General features: G+C 39.2%; 1 protein-coding gene across 2 annotated transcripts in view; it reads left to right on the top strand.

The window, feature by feature from the left end:
- The window catches only part of LOC122813452 (E3 ubiquitin-protein ligase HECTD3-like), a 726610-nt gene that overhangs the window by 49532 nt on the left and 659366 nt on the right, over positions 1-17712 (top strand). For both annotated transcript variants that reach the window (XM_044085768.1, XM_044085767.1), the window contains exon 2: positions 9573-9733. In XM_044085768.1, coding sequence (XP_043941703.1) covers positions 9573-9733 — 161 coding nt within the window. The remainder of the gene's footprint in view (positions 1-9572; positions 9734-17712) is intronic.

Here is a 17712-nt window from a genome sequence, read left to right as displayed (position 1 = left end):
CTGTTTAGTCATCAACTTTGTCAGTTCTTTCAGTATCATTTGATTGTTCCATTTATCCATTGTACTTTATACCCTGAAGTCCCATAATATATGTATATGTCCACACCTAGGTCCAACCCTGCCAATGTTTCCCTTCCATGATGACCTTAATTCCACTGTTTTTGTAAACACTGAGAGACAGAACTGAATTAGTTTATCAGTTTGGTCTTTTGCATTTTCACATCCATTTCACTTCTGCAGCAACACAGCATCAGGTTGGATTTTCTGCATTCCCCAATAAGTTATTGTTGAAGTAAAGTAGTGTTATAAAAAGAAGCTAGAAAGCCAATATTACAGTGTTCTGATGTTAGATGCTTCCTAGTTTACTAATGGAAGACTGTGGTCTCCATCCCTATAAGTTTAGTGTTTTGGAGTCTGTCATCAGCATTTGTACTTCCTGAATCTGGTGGTTTGTACAATGTAGCTACCTGCTAGGGCTCCCTGGTCACCTTATGAAGACCAAGATCACCAACAATCCATATTACTCTTCATTATCCTCTTTGGTATGTACACCTTATTTCTTCTTGGATATTCTGTACCACACCATCCTCTTCTCTGTGTATACACTACATTCAGGTAACTTCATGTCCTGGCACCTCCTCCCTGTACCCCATGGTTCCATGATAACCACAGTGACAGTACATACCTCATTAGCACACATTTGTTTTATTTGTATTCCTCCTCCACTACCCAGTGAATGGTTTCTTTCCCTCCATTTTAATTTATACTGACTTTTCCATTAATATGCATTTCTTGTCCTTTTTATCAGCTTCTACACATAGGTGTAGGTAGACCCTGACACATAATTCATAATCATCCCAAGGTGACCCACTAGCACCCTGTAATTTTGAATCTTTGTCATGTATATTAACCCTTCACCCACTCATTTAAATCCATTTTCTTTTTTTCTCTACACCTATCTGCATCTGTTTGTGGTAAAACATCTGTGTAGGCAATACAGCTTCAAATTTCACTGTAAATCTCCACATATTCTTGGAGTTCTGCTTAGTTCCTCACCACTAGTGATTTTTCTATTTAGCATTTTTGTGTACTATGCACAGGTATGACCGCTCTTCCTCAACTTTTCATATGATCTTTCCTGTTCTGTCCAGGGGAAGCCGCACAACTGTTACCACTAGTGTCAAGATCCGCATCTTCTTTTTTCATCTCAAGTAGATGTCCTTTTGTTCTGATGTCATTGTTGCAGTACGTCTAACAGAAGGGATCTCTTGTCAAGGATTGCCCAACATCCAGCCATTATAGCAAAGCCTGTAGTAATACTTACAAGCACCATACATCACATGTATGGTCTCTGTGCAAAGTGTAGGATATAAAGGTGATGCACAGATGCACGCACTCAGAACTTCTTTGGCAGCAGTCTGAATACCATCATTGAATGTCAGTCTGACCGCATTTCTTTTGTGCTGGTTACCAAGCCATTTTTTTCAGACAAGTGCCCCAGTGGGGTTTCTCCTTGTCTTCTTTTTTATTTAGTGTTGGTTGGTTTTATGTCATGCATAAAAAGAAAATGCCATTGAGGAGGCAGATTCCCCATAAAGACCATCATGGCCAGTGTCTCTTCTGGTTGGGTGCTTCTTATGACCATATACAGTGTTGCAGTGTTCTATCTGCCACAAAAGTGTTCCATCTGCCATAATTTTGCCCCCAGGATCCTACATAGTCATCTCTCCTCCTTATCTATTTACCTTGAAAACCAATGTCTTAAGCTGTTGGCTCAGGGTGCTATGGTGGCGTCATCCTGTCCTGAGGGTCAGACTTTGGCCAAGAAAAAGGCCAAAAACGTAAGTCTGATATGGCTTCTGTCCAGCCTCCCCTGGATGTCTCTCTTGAGGCTAATAAAATTCCTGACAATCATACAGTAGTTGTTTCTGATTCCTCTGATGCGACCCCATTGGAGACCAGCATGGATTTGCCTTCTCGCATGTCCTCAGAGGCTTTACTAACATCTGCTCCAGACGTTGAGAGGGAACCTCAGCTGATTATATCTGCAGGACTGAGGGGGATTCCATAGATCTTACTGAGGGAGAAGATCCCTACTATGCTCATTGAGTATCGCCAAGGGTCTGACCCTCCTAGGGTGTTTCATGCGGACTTCTCACAGAAAAATAAGCAGAAAACCAAACCTATTTCCCCTGCATTTAAGGGTCCCCAACAAGAATGTCAGGATTTTACTCAGGGATTGTTTAATGCTTTAATGGCTTTAAAGCCTCATCAAGGGGTGTCTGTGCTTGCCCCTCCCTGGTCTTCAACTCTTCTTAAAAGACCTACAAAACTAGATCATAATCATAATAATATAATATATAACAATAATATAATAATAATTAATAATTAAAATTAAATAAAATAATAATATAATAGATAATGAGGATCAGGATTCTGGGGAAGAGTCCTTAGCCTAATCTTCTCAAATCCATTTCCTCTTGGAATATGGTTCAGACGAAGAGGATTCTATTAGTCCAGATTCCCCTTTAAACCCTCCTATGGGGACACTGTTACCCGTATGATGGAATTCTTTAAGTGGAATTGCTCTCAAGTTTCTGATATCCAGAAAAGGTATTATGAGCTCCTTCAGATAGATGGAGTCTGCCAAGCCTTCTTGACTCCTCCTTTGGCCTCTAGACTTGAGGTCAAGCAATTTCTTAAAGGCATCCTTCATATTAGGCCTCCCAGGAAGCCTATTCCACCATCCTGGGACTTCAGTTTTGTTCTTAAAAAATTGACTCAGGCTCCTTTTGAGCCTGCTGATTCAGCTTCCTTACAACATTGTACTTGGAAGACTGTTTTTTTTTGGATCTCACTTTGACCAAGAAGATATCTGAACATCAGGTTCTCATGACTAGCCGTGCTTTTATAATTTTCCACAGAGACAGGGTGTCTCTTCGTACTAATCCTTCTTTTATATCCAAGGTGGCCAATAAATTCTCCCTTAATCAATTTATTAATTTGCCTTCCATTTTGCCTTCTCCACAGTCTGCCAGTGAGCAGGTTCTTCACACCTTTGATTTGCACAGCAGCTCAGATATCATTTGGATAAAACTAAAGTTAATCACAAATCCGAGCAGCTTTTTGTTTCCTTTCATCCCAGGTCTTTGGGTTTAGCTGTTTCTAAGCAGAGATTTCTAAAGCCATTACTTTTTGTTATTTTATTGTTCTTTTCATGGTAAATGTTTTTCCTCTTCAGTAAAGGCTCAATCTACCTGAACTGTTGCTTCCTCGGGTACTTTGTTGAAGGGACTGGATACCAGTTCCATTACTGAGGCTGCTACTTGGTCTTATTCCCATACCCTCACTAAGCATTATAAACTGGATGTTATTTCCACGGCTTGAGCTGTCTTTGCCAGGCCTATCCTACATGGGTTTCTAGAGGATTCTTCAGTGCCATACTCCTCCCAGGTTTCCTGTTTAGCTTTTGATACTCTCCCTTCTGTTATGAATACTGCAGCAGTGATATAGAAAGACATAGTACAGTTGTCTAAAATCTTACCATAACAGTAGATGCCCTTCTCTTCACTGTTGCAGTATTCTGCCCCTCCCTCCTGCCCTCTCTATTCTAGCCTGTTCTTCTTTTATTCCGTCTCTCTTTTCTTGTTCCTAGGAACATTCTCTTCCTCCTAGGGCTTGTAAAGTTCTAAGTGTGTGTGACTGTACATTACCTTTATACCCCATATCTTGCTCAGGGAGCATAAGTGCAACCTACGGCACCTGTAAGTACTAAAGGCTTTGGTATACTGGCTGGACATTAGGCTATCCTTGTCCAGAGATCCCTTCTGTTAGGAATGTTGCAACAGTAAAGAGAAGAACATTTGCTGTTATGGTAAGATTTTACACAAGTGTACTTTCCACTTGCAAAATAACCTCCATAAAAAATTCTATGTGAACTATTGTGACCTGGCACTTTTCTCTTACTTGCTAATTTTACTTCTCTGACTTCTCTGGTTCCTTTCTTCTATGCCTTATAAACTATCTATACCTACTATAAAAAACCTTAGGTCACTACTTTTCTAAACTTCTAGAAGACCCTTGACTTCACTTGCCCATACCTAATTTGCCTACCCCATCGGCACCATTGTCTTCCCTAAATTCCCTTTTTTTATTTTTGCATTGTACCTCAGCTTTGTTAAAACATTTTCTTTACCTCTGTTTCATTCTTCTTGCCCCTCTGTCCTACTACCTTCCTCCTCTTGCTTCAGTACCTTCCCACCATGTCCACACACCCTTTCTAAATTTGTCACGTATTCACAACATTACTGTTTTTTGTTTCACACCATGATCCTTCCACCCACATTGAATCATTTATCTTTCCCTTGCTATTCCCCTAGGCCATCTGATTTTTTTGTTATTATTTTAGCTTATCAGCTGCCTGTAGTTGTTATAGCCAATTCCTCCATATCTTCACGAGCCACACCAGTACTCTACTCCCAGCATACCTCACTCCTTCATTCGTCCTTCTCATCATTCTCCAGCCCCTCCCACCTTGGCGCCTCATGCCAGCAGCCAGCTCTTCTGACTCTTTTGTGCTATTTTAGACTCTTGTCTCATGTAAATAAATACAAGTCTTGATCAAACACAAGGCAGCAAACAAAATAAATAGAAGTATATATAAACTACTATGCTGTACCCACATTAATCTAAGCACTCACTTCAGAAAGAGTAAATCAAGTAAAAGACATATTTGCTAACTTCTTCTACGATATTATGCTAACCATTTAAGGAATGAGACTTTCTGGAAGTATATTGGGAAGCAGCTCTAGTGACTTGTGTCAATTAAAACCTAAACATCACTGATCTTCATGGTTCAGCTTCTAATGCAGGAATTTTCCTGTGTGGTTAATACATTTTGTCTAGCAACTATGCCTCTTTTGTACGCAGTCTAGCAGATTGCTGGTGTTTCAACTTTATGAAATCTGCGTTAACAGAGCAATCCATAGCTATTGAGTTGCTTTAAATGTCTTGGGAAGGATTTGGATGAATGAAGGTTTTGCTGAGCCTTCACTGGATTACTAGCCCATCAACAGTGCTTCATTCTTAGATGTTATTTCACCAAATTACTACTATAGGGTATTGGTTGTTCTATGGGAATGAAAAAGCATATACTAGTTTTACTCCAAAGTAATTTCTTTACACACTAAACATTTATTGGACATTTATATTTTATAGGTGGGCAAGGAGACATTTTGCTCCAACATGAATATGTTGGATATCCCACAATATGGAAATATTTAACCCTCCAGATCTGAGGAAGCTCCCACAAGGGAAGAATGCATTATTAGATTGCATAATTTCCCTTTTCCCTTCCAAATCCTTGGACTGTTGTCAATCTTAACTGTAGCTAGGTCACAGCACTTGACTCATACCTTCATCCAATCATAGCTTTCACACATACACATTAACACACCTACTCCAAAGCTAACTATGTCTTAAGCCACTAAACCAATAGGACCTTTAGTTTCAGGTATTATATCACTGTAATTGACATTATGGTTGATATAATCATTACACCCATTCCCAAGCTGATCACTCCTTAAAATCCTCAAGCAACAAGGTCGCAGTTATCAAGTATTACATCATTGTCTTTTACTTCTCTGCAGATATTATTATGCCTCCTAATTTAATACTAACTTTTCTAACCAAATAGACTTCAGATCCCTTTCACTATGTCGTAATGAATGATATCTTCTAATAGGACGATTGACCGTCTCCTCTCCTAACAGACTCTTTGTTTATAGGGTTTCAGATAGGCAGGTGTAAATTACCTGGACTGATAGGCCAAGCTTTGGTGATTGACAACCGTCCATACCCTCCCATGCCCCTCATTTCAAAAGCACCTGTCGTGCCTCAGGAAGACCTTCTCCAGTTATGAGTGCCTTCCCCCTCCCTTTGAACTCCCACTGTGCTTGTTGTCTGCACCAAATATAATGTTGTTGAAACAAACAAAGATCCAAAGAAGTCTACAGTGACAGTATACCTATCCTTGTAAAAGGGTCAAGTTCACTGATAAAAGTACATTTTTTTTTACTTTATTTGAGAAGTAAAGCAAAGCTTATCCTCTGCATTTTTAGTTTTGTTCCATACGCTGTGGTGGCTCGAGTTGGCCTTTTTGTGTTTATTTTTTTGTGTTTATTTGAGAAATGTTCTGTTTTTGTATTCTATAGAAATGCATTAAAGTAATCTGATTGGCCCAGCCTCTGGGCATGGAAAGTTAGCATGTATACAGTGATAATCCCTTTGAAAAGTTGCACTCTCAACTGGTTAAGCTCTTAGCACTGGAACACTAAAAGTTTTACCTTCACATAGATCTTAGCAAGAAACTTGAAGAAAACTAAAATATTTTGCTTCATGACTGGATTGCTTATACTACTTTTGTATATTAAATAATGCTGTTTTTAAACTAAATAAAAAGGCACTAGGGTAGAATCAGTGCTTGCAAAGTCATCCTCACTGAAACAGTCGGCCAGAGCATAAACCACTGGTGGCCACATGTCATCCTCACTGAAACAGTCGGCCAGAGCATAAACCACTGGTGGCCACATGTCATTCTCACTGAAACAGTCAGCCAGAGCATAAACCACTGGTGGCCACATGCAGCTGCAAGCAGTGGTCAGAAAAGGCTCTAAGGTCAGGAGAGACCTGGCTGAAGACCTGGAAGGTGAATGGAGAGAACACACAAGAGTTCTAGGAAGTACTTAGGACTCATACACCTCAGGAAAAAGAGGAAATAGATGGAGTTGAAGAAGAATGGCAGGGCCTCAAAACAGCATGTGTGAGGACTATAGAACAGATATGTGGCCGAGCCAGGCATGGAAATAAAGTACATAAGGAAAGGTGGTGGAATGCAAAAGTCCAGGAAGTCATCAAAAAAAAAAAGGAATGCAGGATAAAGTGAGAGAAAAGGTGGGCCAGGCTGAGAAAGAATACTGGTTGTCTCACAGAGCAGTTTCAGTAGCGAAGAACAAGGCATTATAGGTACTTTACTAGCTTCAGGAAAGTGACTCAGTAGATGGCATAAACTTTATCAGGTTGCAAGATGAAGAGATAAAGATAAAGAAGACAGTCATCACACAACATTGATAAAGGATGCCAACAACAACCTGTTCACCAGTCCACAGGACATGGAAGGAGTACTTCCAGCAGCTTCTGAATGAAGAAAACTCCACAAAAGCTGTACTGCCCCAGACACAGCCTGCAATAAAAGAAGAGAAGGAGCCCACCCTAGAAGAAGTAAGAACGGCTCTAAGGAAAATCAAGCCAGCGAAAGCAGCAGGCTCAGATGAAGTCACAGCAGATATGAGCAAGATGTTGGGTGAGTTAGGAGAGAAATGGCTCTTTAGGGTACTCATAGCAGTATGGAGAGAAGAGCTTATCCCAGATGACTGGAAAACAAGCAAGAGCAACAAGGATATTCACAACACTATGCAATATAAAATTATCAAACTCCTGTCATACCGAATGAAAGTTTTGGAGATGGTGATTGATAAATGAACATACACAGTAGTAGGAAGTAAGGGGGAGATGAGCAGTTCTGATTCAGATCAGGATGCGGTACAACTGACCCAATGTTTGAATTGAGGCAGATAGTTGAAAGAAGCTAGAGACAAGAAAGAGTCCAAATGGGCATTCCTAGACTTGGAGAAAGTATATGACAAGGTCCCAAGAAAGTTGATTTGGGCAGTCCCTTGATTGTTCAAATTCCCAGAAATTGATAGAATTAGTTCAGGCTATGTACAAAGACCCAGTGACACAAGTGTGAACAGTGTTTGGACTAACAGTGGGGTTCCCAGTGGAAGTGGGTATGCATTGAGGTTCATCTCTGAGCCCACTGCTATTAATACATGCGATGGACTGCATTAGAAAACAGGTCTGAGAGAGCAGATTGGCAAAGTTGCTTTATGCAGATGATGTTGCATTATAAGAAGGCTCTGAACAAGAACTTCAGCAAAGGATAAGGTAATGGAAGTAAAACTGAAGTCACATGGGATAAAACTGAGTACAGATACGACAGTCATTATGGCAGCAAATGCGGGAATCTGAAAAAGCTGAGAAATGAGACAGGAAGAAAAATTGTGGAACAGATTAACAGCTTCAAGAACTTAGGAGAAGGGAAGTCTGAATGAGGAGGTCAAATCTAGAATAAGAGGGGCTACAGCCAACTGGCACAGACTGTCAGGGGTAGTGTATGACAAAAAAAGTCAAAGTTGAAAAGCAAGGTGTACAAAACAGTGTTGCGACCAGTGCTACATGGTACAGACACCTGGACAGTGAAGACAGAACAGCTGGGGAACGTGGAAGTGATGAAGATGAAGTGCCTGAGCTGGGTGGAGGATCCACACTGTGGGAAAGACAAATAAAAGAGTATATCAGAGGAGCCCAAGCAGCTGCAATTGTAGAGAAGGTCAAAGAGAACAGATTACTGTGGTTTGAGCACATGTGAAAGCAGAAGACAATCTGTGAAAGATTATTTGGGACAGGCAGGAAGAAGGCAAGAAGAAATGAGGGCATCCAGCAATCAGATGGATGGATTGTGGGATGGAAGACCTGTGACAGTCAGGAATGACTGTCAAAGAAGGAAGGATAGTGGCACTGAATCGAGAGAAATAGTGACAGTAGACCCAGTACCCCAACCACATGTAGAAAAATGGGAAAAAGGGGGTTGATGATGATGACGGTGATTCCTTCTTTGCTGTCTAGTAAAAATCCTAGAAAAGTACCCTGTTCTCTTATCTTAAAAGAGGGCATCTGCCTGTTCTAGCCCTAATCATGGTAGCCAACAAATTAATAAATGTAATTCGCAGTATTCTAACACTTATGAACACGCCTTTCCATACAGTGTTATCACCTTTCTTACTAATGTCTTCCTTCTTTTGTTTTCCTCAGCCTATCCCACATTAGGTTATGCTCTTCTTAGTTTGTATTTATCACTTTATGCATTTTATTTCAAGATGCCCTTGAACATTTGCTTCCTTTTTTTTCTTGTTGGCTAACTATTTTAATTGCCCTTCCACAAAACAAGGACTATGTGCAATAAATCCTCCCGGCTCTGAGTTGCTCATCTACAAACCAAAAGACAGCTGGTTCACCCAGGCTAACACTGTGCTGAAAAGCAAATAAACTGTCAGTGCAATCCAGTAATAAAAGTTCTGTTAAAATCCAGAATTTAATGAAAAGAATAAAATAAAACAAAATAAGAACAAAAATAATAAAAATTAAGTCCCTTGTCCAACGATAAGTGCTTTCGAATAGTTCTTCTTCAGATCGTATTTCAGCACAGTGTTAGCCTGGGTGAACCAGCTGTCTTTTGGTTTGTGGATTATTTATTGGACAGTTCACCGCAGCAAAGGGAATATCTTTTCATTTTTTTTTTTTTGAGTTGCTCATCTCACTGGTGGCTGAATGAGATCTATGAACTCCATACAAAACTAAGACACAGAATCAGAGGTTCAAATGTGTCTGTTAGAATGTGGTGCTGCATTCCTTCTGCCCTAAATTTTATACAACTTTTCTCTTTGTATTCACAGGAGCAGATGGAGGAATACAACAGTGGATGTCAGCTGGAGGAAGGATGGATTGTACTAGGCAGGAATGCTGATGGGTTGAATAAATTACAGCCACTAGAATCACTAGACCGAATCCAGAATGAGCAACTGCTGTATGGTTATGGTCACAAACCAGTTACCAGGTATGTCATCGGTATTATATTTTTGTTACAGTCTGCTGATTCCCAGTGTTCTTAAGTTTGCACCTGTTTTGGGAAGTATGGCAGGAGTGTTATAATGCTTTCTGCTAGCTAATAGGAGGCATGTATGCACCTAGCTGATGGTGCTGTTAATACATTGTCTTAACCAGTGCACATGGACTTCCCACTCTAATATGCCTTACACTGGGAGTCTGTGTATCACAAATAGACCCTGTATCCAGATTTACCCCATAATGTGCTGTAAGTTCACCTTTGTTACATACCACAGCCTACTCACAGACAAGAAAAGATCTTGTTGTTTTCAAGTTTAGTAATGCTGGGGTCTACTGTATTACTGAACTTCCTTTCATTGGGAAAACCACAAAAATACAAATGACAGTTAAACTTGTGTAGTATAACTAATTAAAACGGGAAGTGTATCACATCAGGTATGTGAGTGAAACAGACTACAGCATGAAGTCACATCTTGTAACACACAATAGAGGTTTTAGTGTAAACATGTGAGATATAGGATCATAGAGCCAAAACAGTAGATGTACAAGTCATATTAGTGAAAACATGTGAGATACAGAATCAAAGAGACATAAGAGTAGCTGCACAAATCATATTAGTATAAACATGTAATACACAGGATCACAGAGACATAAGAATAGATGTACAAGTCATATTAGTATAAATGTGTGATATACAGGATCATAGAGACATAATAGTAGATGCACAAGATATACAGAATCAGGGATGGGGGGAAGAAAATACTTAAGGAGGCCAGTGAGACTCAGTGAAGAAACAGACACTTCAAAATGTGGTGGTCCAACCTAGTCCAGGGTGGGATTAGTGAGGTGATGGCAGTAAGTAAGATTTGGTGAAAGAAAGAGCAGGGGTGGAAGACAAGGGGAAATGAGAAGAGAATGCTGGTTTAGCCAACATAGAACTAAGAGTAATAACTTCAATATCACAAAAGGCAAAGTAAAACACCGGAGGAGAGAAATGGAAAACGGCAGAGGGCACATAGAATCAGCCATCCTTGGTCTTAGAATGGTTACTTGCAGAACAGTTCATATTTTATACAGTTGTAGGCTAGAAATGTACATTTCCAGCCTACTACTCTATAAAAAGTTGCTAGGTTCTAAAACATTTTGGCCTTTTGGACCTTTTTGATCTACTATACTTATATGTATTACTCAAGCTGTAAGTTGGCTACTTACATTGTCAAGGAAAGCCTAAGCTTCTTCCTGGATACTTCCTTACACCAACTGCTACCCAGTGTAGGCAAATTAAACTTAATTCCTTGCAGTGTTTTTCAGGGTTTAACAATGACTTATATAACTATTTACCAGCTATCATGTATTCTTCCAAAAGTGCTTGCAGTCTTTATAAGGACATGACTTCTTAAGCTCTGCTTAATTGGTTGCATCCATGATTACCTTTGTACTGTGTGATGAAGTAGCAAAGTAACTGCAGAATGTAAAGTTTCAGATGCACAAGACAGAGCAGACAGTGATGGTTTTGTCATATAATACTCTCCTTGAAGCTAATCATTAAGACTGATAGATCCTGAAACGACATCCCACTTCTCATTCTGTGCAACATACCTCTCAACATCTTAGTACAAGAAATCTGGACAAAGCCTGACAAAATGGGGGAGAAAGGTACAAAAATAGGTACACATTTTAAATATTACTCTTATAAACTTGGAAAGTTGCTAGAGTAACATGGTTTATGTTGACATACATTTTCTGAAGGATTTGAAGTCAGAAACTCAAATGTATGTCATCATTTCGTGACTTCAGTACTCAGATCATCCCAGTGAGTTTTCCAGAAAAACACAAATTTTATGAGGAACAGACCAAATATATGAGGCAAAAATCTGGACATTCTGTGAAAATCTAGACAGCTGAGAGATATGTGTGAGAGCCCTTAGAAAGGCTCTTGATATCATCCTTCGTATTCAAATTTCTATAAACCATAGTCATTTTACTCATGTAAGCTGTGCTGCAAATGCTATGAGGAAAGTTATATTTCTCCAAACATTCTTATATAGTATGCGTACCTACTCAAAAATGGCTAGGACAAATGCCAAGTGAAATTTGATATGGAATGCTGATATTTGCGAGAGGTGCTGCATACTATGTAATTTCCAACTTAGTTTATTTTGAAAATACAAGCTCTTCATTAAAACAGAAAAATTCTCATTTTGTGTTCTACAACCTGTAATCCAGTGACCAACAGCATATGTAAACAAGGAAGTCTTATTTATCTGTATTTATATTCCTCTTTCTCTCTCCCTTTTGATACACTCTTACTTGGATCCCTGGATTAAACCTTTGACCAAAGCTGTCTACTGAGTTCTGTTTCTGCAATACAAAGCTTTCTTTTATACCAGATCGTACCATGTCCTTTCATATTGTATGGCAACTCTTCTATGTCTGGAAGATACTTAGAATATATGCTGACTATGGGAAAGACAGATGCTCTAAGTGTAGATCTTGTACTGTTAAGTAATGTTAAGCAATATTAACCTTGGAAATAGTAAAAAGCTAACAAACATGCAGGTTGATATAATGAGAAATATTGACATTTTACTATCCTGTATCTTGAAATGACAAGTTTTCTTTTTTACCAAACATGGCAGATATCATACAGCAACAAGGGCTACCCTACATTCTTACTCCTACAAATCTTGGAAATTGCCCTTGATAAATGCTAAAGGTGTAATGGAGAGAAACATAGAATCATAGGATCATAGGCGGTTACTAGGCAAAAGGCCCAGGTCCCTTACAAGCCTAGCCAAGTTCAACCCATTTGTAGATTAGAGTATGTGATATAGTTTTAAGAAGCATTCCAGTCAGTGAGCACGTGCATTTAAGTACTGAGCATGTGCAAGCAAGAGTGCCATTTTGAGTAAGCAGACAGAGTGAGAGCATGCATGTATGTAGTCAGTCAGATAGTTCATTTATGTTCGATGTTCCTGCCATTCATCCTGAAATGTTTGTATACAATAAACTACTTAAACAAACACCCAAGCCTCACCGATCCAGAGTCACAGCATGAGCCATGAGGCAACCAATTAAAGTTGGAGGAATATACATAAGTGAATCATCCCAACTGCTCAAACGACTCACAAAACAGGTCAGAAACAAATTCCAGGTATTAAAACTTGCTTAAATTATTTTTTTCACTACAAATATAAAACAAAGCACTCAGAACGCTCAAAAATAATTTCTTATTAATAAATGAAATGTCCAAAACTGTGACATATTGATAAAAATCTTCAAAATAATTACAAAAACATTTGAAATGCTATTTGAATCACATAAAATGCATAGAAAAGGGAAAACAGTTGTATTTTTTTGCTATGTACTACTTTTTTGCATTAACTAAAGCTATTCAAAGTATTGGAAGTGTGCAAAGTGTTTATAGGTGTGTGCAATATTACAGTGCACTTATTCGAAAAAGTAGAGTGATTTCAAAGCATATTTTGCAGAGTACAGTCTTTCGAAGGGCTTATTGTGCATTGGACTATTATTACAAGTACCTGGTGTATGTGCATGTTCAAACATAATTACAAGGGTCAATATTGCACTGTGTTTTACTATATTTTGTGGCCATGGCAGAAGGTTTTTGCAGACCCATACCATTTGTGTTTGATAACAATATTGCAGAAAATTGGAGAGTGTTTGAGCAGGAATATGATATTTTCATAGAGGCTGCCTTTTCTGACAAAGATGCATGTACAAAAGCATTTATTCTGCTTAATCTGGTTCAGAGGCCATTGAAAGAGTGCATTCATTTGTGTATGTACCTTCTGTGTTTGCAGGGGAGGGGGAACAGCACCATACTGTGCTACCGGCTGAAAACTCGGGAAGACCCAGAGTGCTTAAAACATAAATTTAGAGAAAGACATAACCCCCAAACAAATATTACAATGGAAAGGCACTTATTTTACACAAGAGATCAAAAGCCTGTTGAAACTTTTGCAGCATATATGACTGGCTTGAGAAATAAGGCTAAAACATGCAGATTTGGTGATTTGAGAGATGAGCTGATAAAGGACAGGCTTGTGTGTGGTATTAAAAATGACACAGTGAGAAAGATTTTGCTTTGAGATAGTGATTTGACATTAAATAAGGCCATTGAGATTTGTCAGATATACAAGCTTACAGAAAGGCACACAAGTATGCTTACAAATGAGAAAGCAAAACTACCAGCACCTTCCACAGCTCATGTAGATAGTATGTAGCGTGTGATTAAAAGATACAGGCCTAGGGGCATGGTTACTTCAGTGAAACCCAGAACCTTTCTAGCAAATTCCAAAGCATTATTTTGTAAAGTGGACATACTCAGTGAAGCACAAGGGTGAGCCAGTAAACTCAAAGCGTGTGCCCTCACCTAGCCTCATAGTCAACTTTCATAATTGTGGTGGTAATCATGAGAAAAGTGCTTAGGTTTAGTTAGCAGTATCATTCTTGCAATACATGGAATCATTTCAAAAGGTTTTGTAAATCAAATAAGGCACATTATGTTATTAAAAGAGGACAGTCCTAGAGGCAAGTTGATCAGTTAGAAAGCTGGGACCCTACTTTTTATGTTGATGGTGTGTCTGTGCTTGGTGAAACAGTCAGTCCAGTAGATCTGTAGGCAAAGAATGGAATCTTTTGCACTGTTTGGATTAATAGGTTTCCCATAGAGCTCAAAGTAGATACTGGCTCAAAGTGCAATGTTATGTCAGCAGAAATGTTTGCTAGAGTAAAAGTTGTAGAGCAGCTTGATTTGACAAAGTGTGCGAAGCTTGTTGCTTATGGTGGTGAGGAGATTCAAACTGAAGGCTCACTAGTGCGTTCATGTTACTCTGCTGGGAACAGGTAAGTTTTACATGGTCAAGAGGCACGTACAGTCATTATTAGGCCTCAAAGACAGTTTGAGAATGGGACTGTTTTCACTTAATGAAGATAGTCACCACGTTGCATGACAACAGCTCAAATGTCGCCCAAACTATTTTTTCTGTGTATGCTGATATTTTTGCAGACAAACTAGGCAAACTTCCCATTGTGTACTCTATGAAGTTAGACCCAGAGATCAGCCCAGTTATCAGACCAGCACAGAAAGTTCCAGTAGCTCTGCAGAACAGAGTCAAAGTCAAGCTAGAGAAAATGTTGCAGGAAGGACTCATTTGTCCAGTAGAAAAACCTACTGAATTGGTATCCTCCATGGTAGTAGCTCAGAAGAAAAGCTCAGATGATATCAGAATATGTATTCATCCAAGAGATCTGAACAAACCATTAAAAAGGCCTCATCATCCAATGCACACAGTTGAAGATGTTGCTGCCCTCATGCCAAACAACACTGTTTTTTTTGTTATAGATGCAAAGAGTTCATTTTGGCAAATTTTGCATGACTGAAAATCTTCATTGTTAACCACATTCAGTACACCATTTGGAAGATTCAGATTTCTGAGAATGTCATTTGGAATAAATTCTGCCAGTGAAGTCTTTCAGCATGCGATGGAGCAAATTTTTTTGGGCTACCCATATGCTATTATAGTCGATGATATTCTAGTAAGAGCCAATGGTGAAGTCAAACATGACAGAAACCTCAAGAAAGTTGTGGAAAGAGCATGTGAAGTGAATCTTAAACTGAATTTTTAGAAGTGTAAGTTCAGGCTATGAGAAGTTATTTATGTTGGTCACTTGTTTACCAGTTCAGGCTTTTGACCAGATCCTTCCAAGCAAACAACAATTCCTGAGATGTCAGCTGCAGACAATGTTTAAGCCCTACAATGTTTTCTTGGCATGGTGAACTATCTAGGCAAGTTCATTCCAGATTTAAGCCAACTTTCAGCACCATTACAAGAGCTGACATGCAAATATTTGGTCATGGTCAGAACAGCACCAAAGAGCATTTGTTGTCCTGAAACAGAAAGTTGCTAACCCACCAACTCTCAGCTACTATGATGTTCACAAACCAGTTATCTTTCCTGTGATGCTTCTAAGTTTGGTTTAGGTGCAGTCATTCCTCAAGAGGATAGACCAGTAACCTATACTTTGAGAACTCTTACCCAGACTGAAATGCAATATGCCCAGATTGAGAAAGAGCTTTTGGCAATTGTCAAAGTTTCATGATTATATTTATGTTCGACCTATCCAGATTGAAACTGATCATCAACCTTTAGTCACTATTTTGAGAAAGCCTATGCATACAGCTCCAGCCAGATTGCAATGCATGATGCTCAAATTGCAGAACTACAATTTCAATCTTGTTTACACAAAAGGCAAACTTCTTTATCTTGCTGATACCTTATCCAGATCTCCCAGAAAAAACATAGAACAGCATAACAATGAGCAACCTGAGTTTGAGGTCATGGAAGTGAGACATTTTACTTTCCCACATCTTGATGACCTCAGAACTCACACAGCTTCAGATCCAGTTCTCCAGAAGCTAAATCTCTTTATCAGTCAAGGATGGCCTTCAAAGCAATCTTGTTTACCATTAGAAGAGCAACCATATTTTCCAAACAGAGATGAGATTTTGTCGGACAGTGGTATCATCATGAAAGTTCCTAAAGTGATTGTTCCAACATCCTTGCAACAACAATACATTCAGATTTTTCATCATGGGCACCCAGGAATTGATTCTACCAAAAGAAGGATGAGATGTCTAGTATTTTGGTCTTCTATGTCAAGAGATATTGAGAAAGTACTTTCATCTTGTTCAGTATGTAATAGTACAAAGCTGCTGAAACATTCAGTTAAGCCAGATTCCTGAACTACCTTGGTTGACAGTAGTCACAGATATCTTTGAGTGGAATGTTCAATATTACTTGGTGTTAGTAGACTCTTATTCAAATTGGTTCGCGATTGACATACTTCTGAACCTAACTTCCAGTACTGTTATTATTAAGTTGAAGATAGATTTTTCTGTCCATGGTAGTTCACACAGAGTTTTTTCTGGCAGTGGTGCACAGTTTACTAGTCAGCAGTTCAAGAGATTTGCAGAAGCATGCAACGTTCATATTATGAGTAGTTCGTAATACCCTCAGTCAAATGGTTTGGCTGAACATGCAGTCCAAAGTGCAAAAACGCTGTTAGAGAAATCCAGACATGACAATACCTATGTTTTTCTAAACTTGTTAAATCTCAGAAACATTCCTCATGATAAGCATCTTGGTTAACCTGCACAGAGAAGTATGTCGAGACAAACCAGAACCACAATACCAATCAGCAGTAATTTATTGGTTGCAAATGCTAAGAACAACAAAGCAGTAAAACCCCAGCTGTTGAAGAAGCATTTGTCCAAGAAGTCTTACTATGCTAAAACCAGCAAACCACTCGGTTCTTTACAAAAAGGGGAGGTGGTGAGGATGCAGACATCAAAAGGTTTTGATCACATCAGAATTGTGAAAATTTTGTGTCAAGAACCAAGATCGTACATTGTGGAATCACAAGGAATGGAATTCAGATGAAATCAGAAGCATTTATTACCAGTGTCTGAACCAATGTTACAGCATTTTGCCTGTGACAAAGATTATAGTTCTCAGAGTGACTTGTCCAATGTTCCTATTCCAGAGGACATTCCATCAGCAGTCCCCATTGCTGAGAAAATCCCTGAGAGTCCTCAAGCAGAACATTTCCCAGCAACTGTCCCTGCTGCTAAACATAGTCCTAACTATTATGTTACGAGATCAGGTCGCATCTCAAAACCTAGTTCCAGATACACGGCAACCTGGACATGACTGTTTTCTTTATTAATGTCTGTATAATTGCATGCCTATTCCAGTGTCATTGTTTATATGAGACAGCTCAGTAAAGAGGGAGGCTGTAGATCAGTGTGGGTGTGATGTACCTTTAAGAAGCATGCCAGTCAGTGGGCACGTGCATTAAAGTACTGAGCACATGCAAGCAAGAGGGCCATTTTGAGTGAGCAGCCAGAGTGACAGCATGCGTGTATGTAGTCAGTCAGTTAGT

Source organism: Protopterus annectens, chromosome 10.part0 (assembly GCF_019279795.1).
Source record: "Protopterus annectens isolate FY-2018-M chromosome 10.part0, PAN1.0, whole genome shotgun sequence".
Classification (NCBI taxonomy): Eukaryota; Metazoa; Chordata; order Ceratodontiformes; family Protopteridae; genus Protopterus; species Protopterus annectens.
Note: the sequence above shows the minus strand (reverse complement) of the source record. Positions and strands in the feature narration are given on the sequence as shown.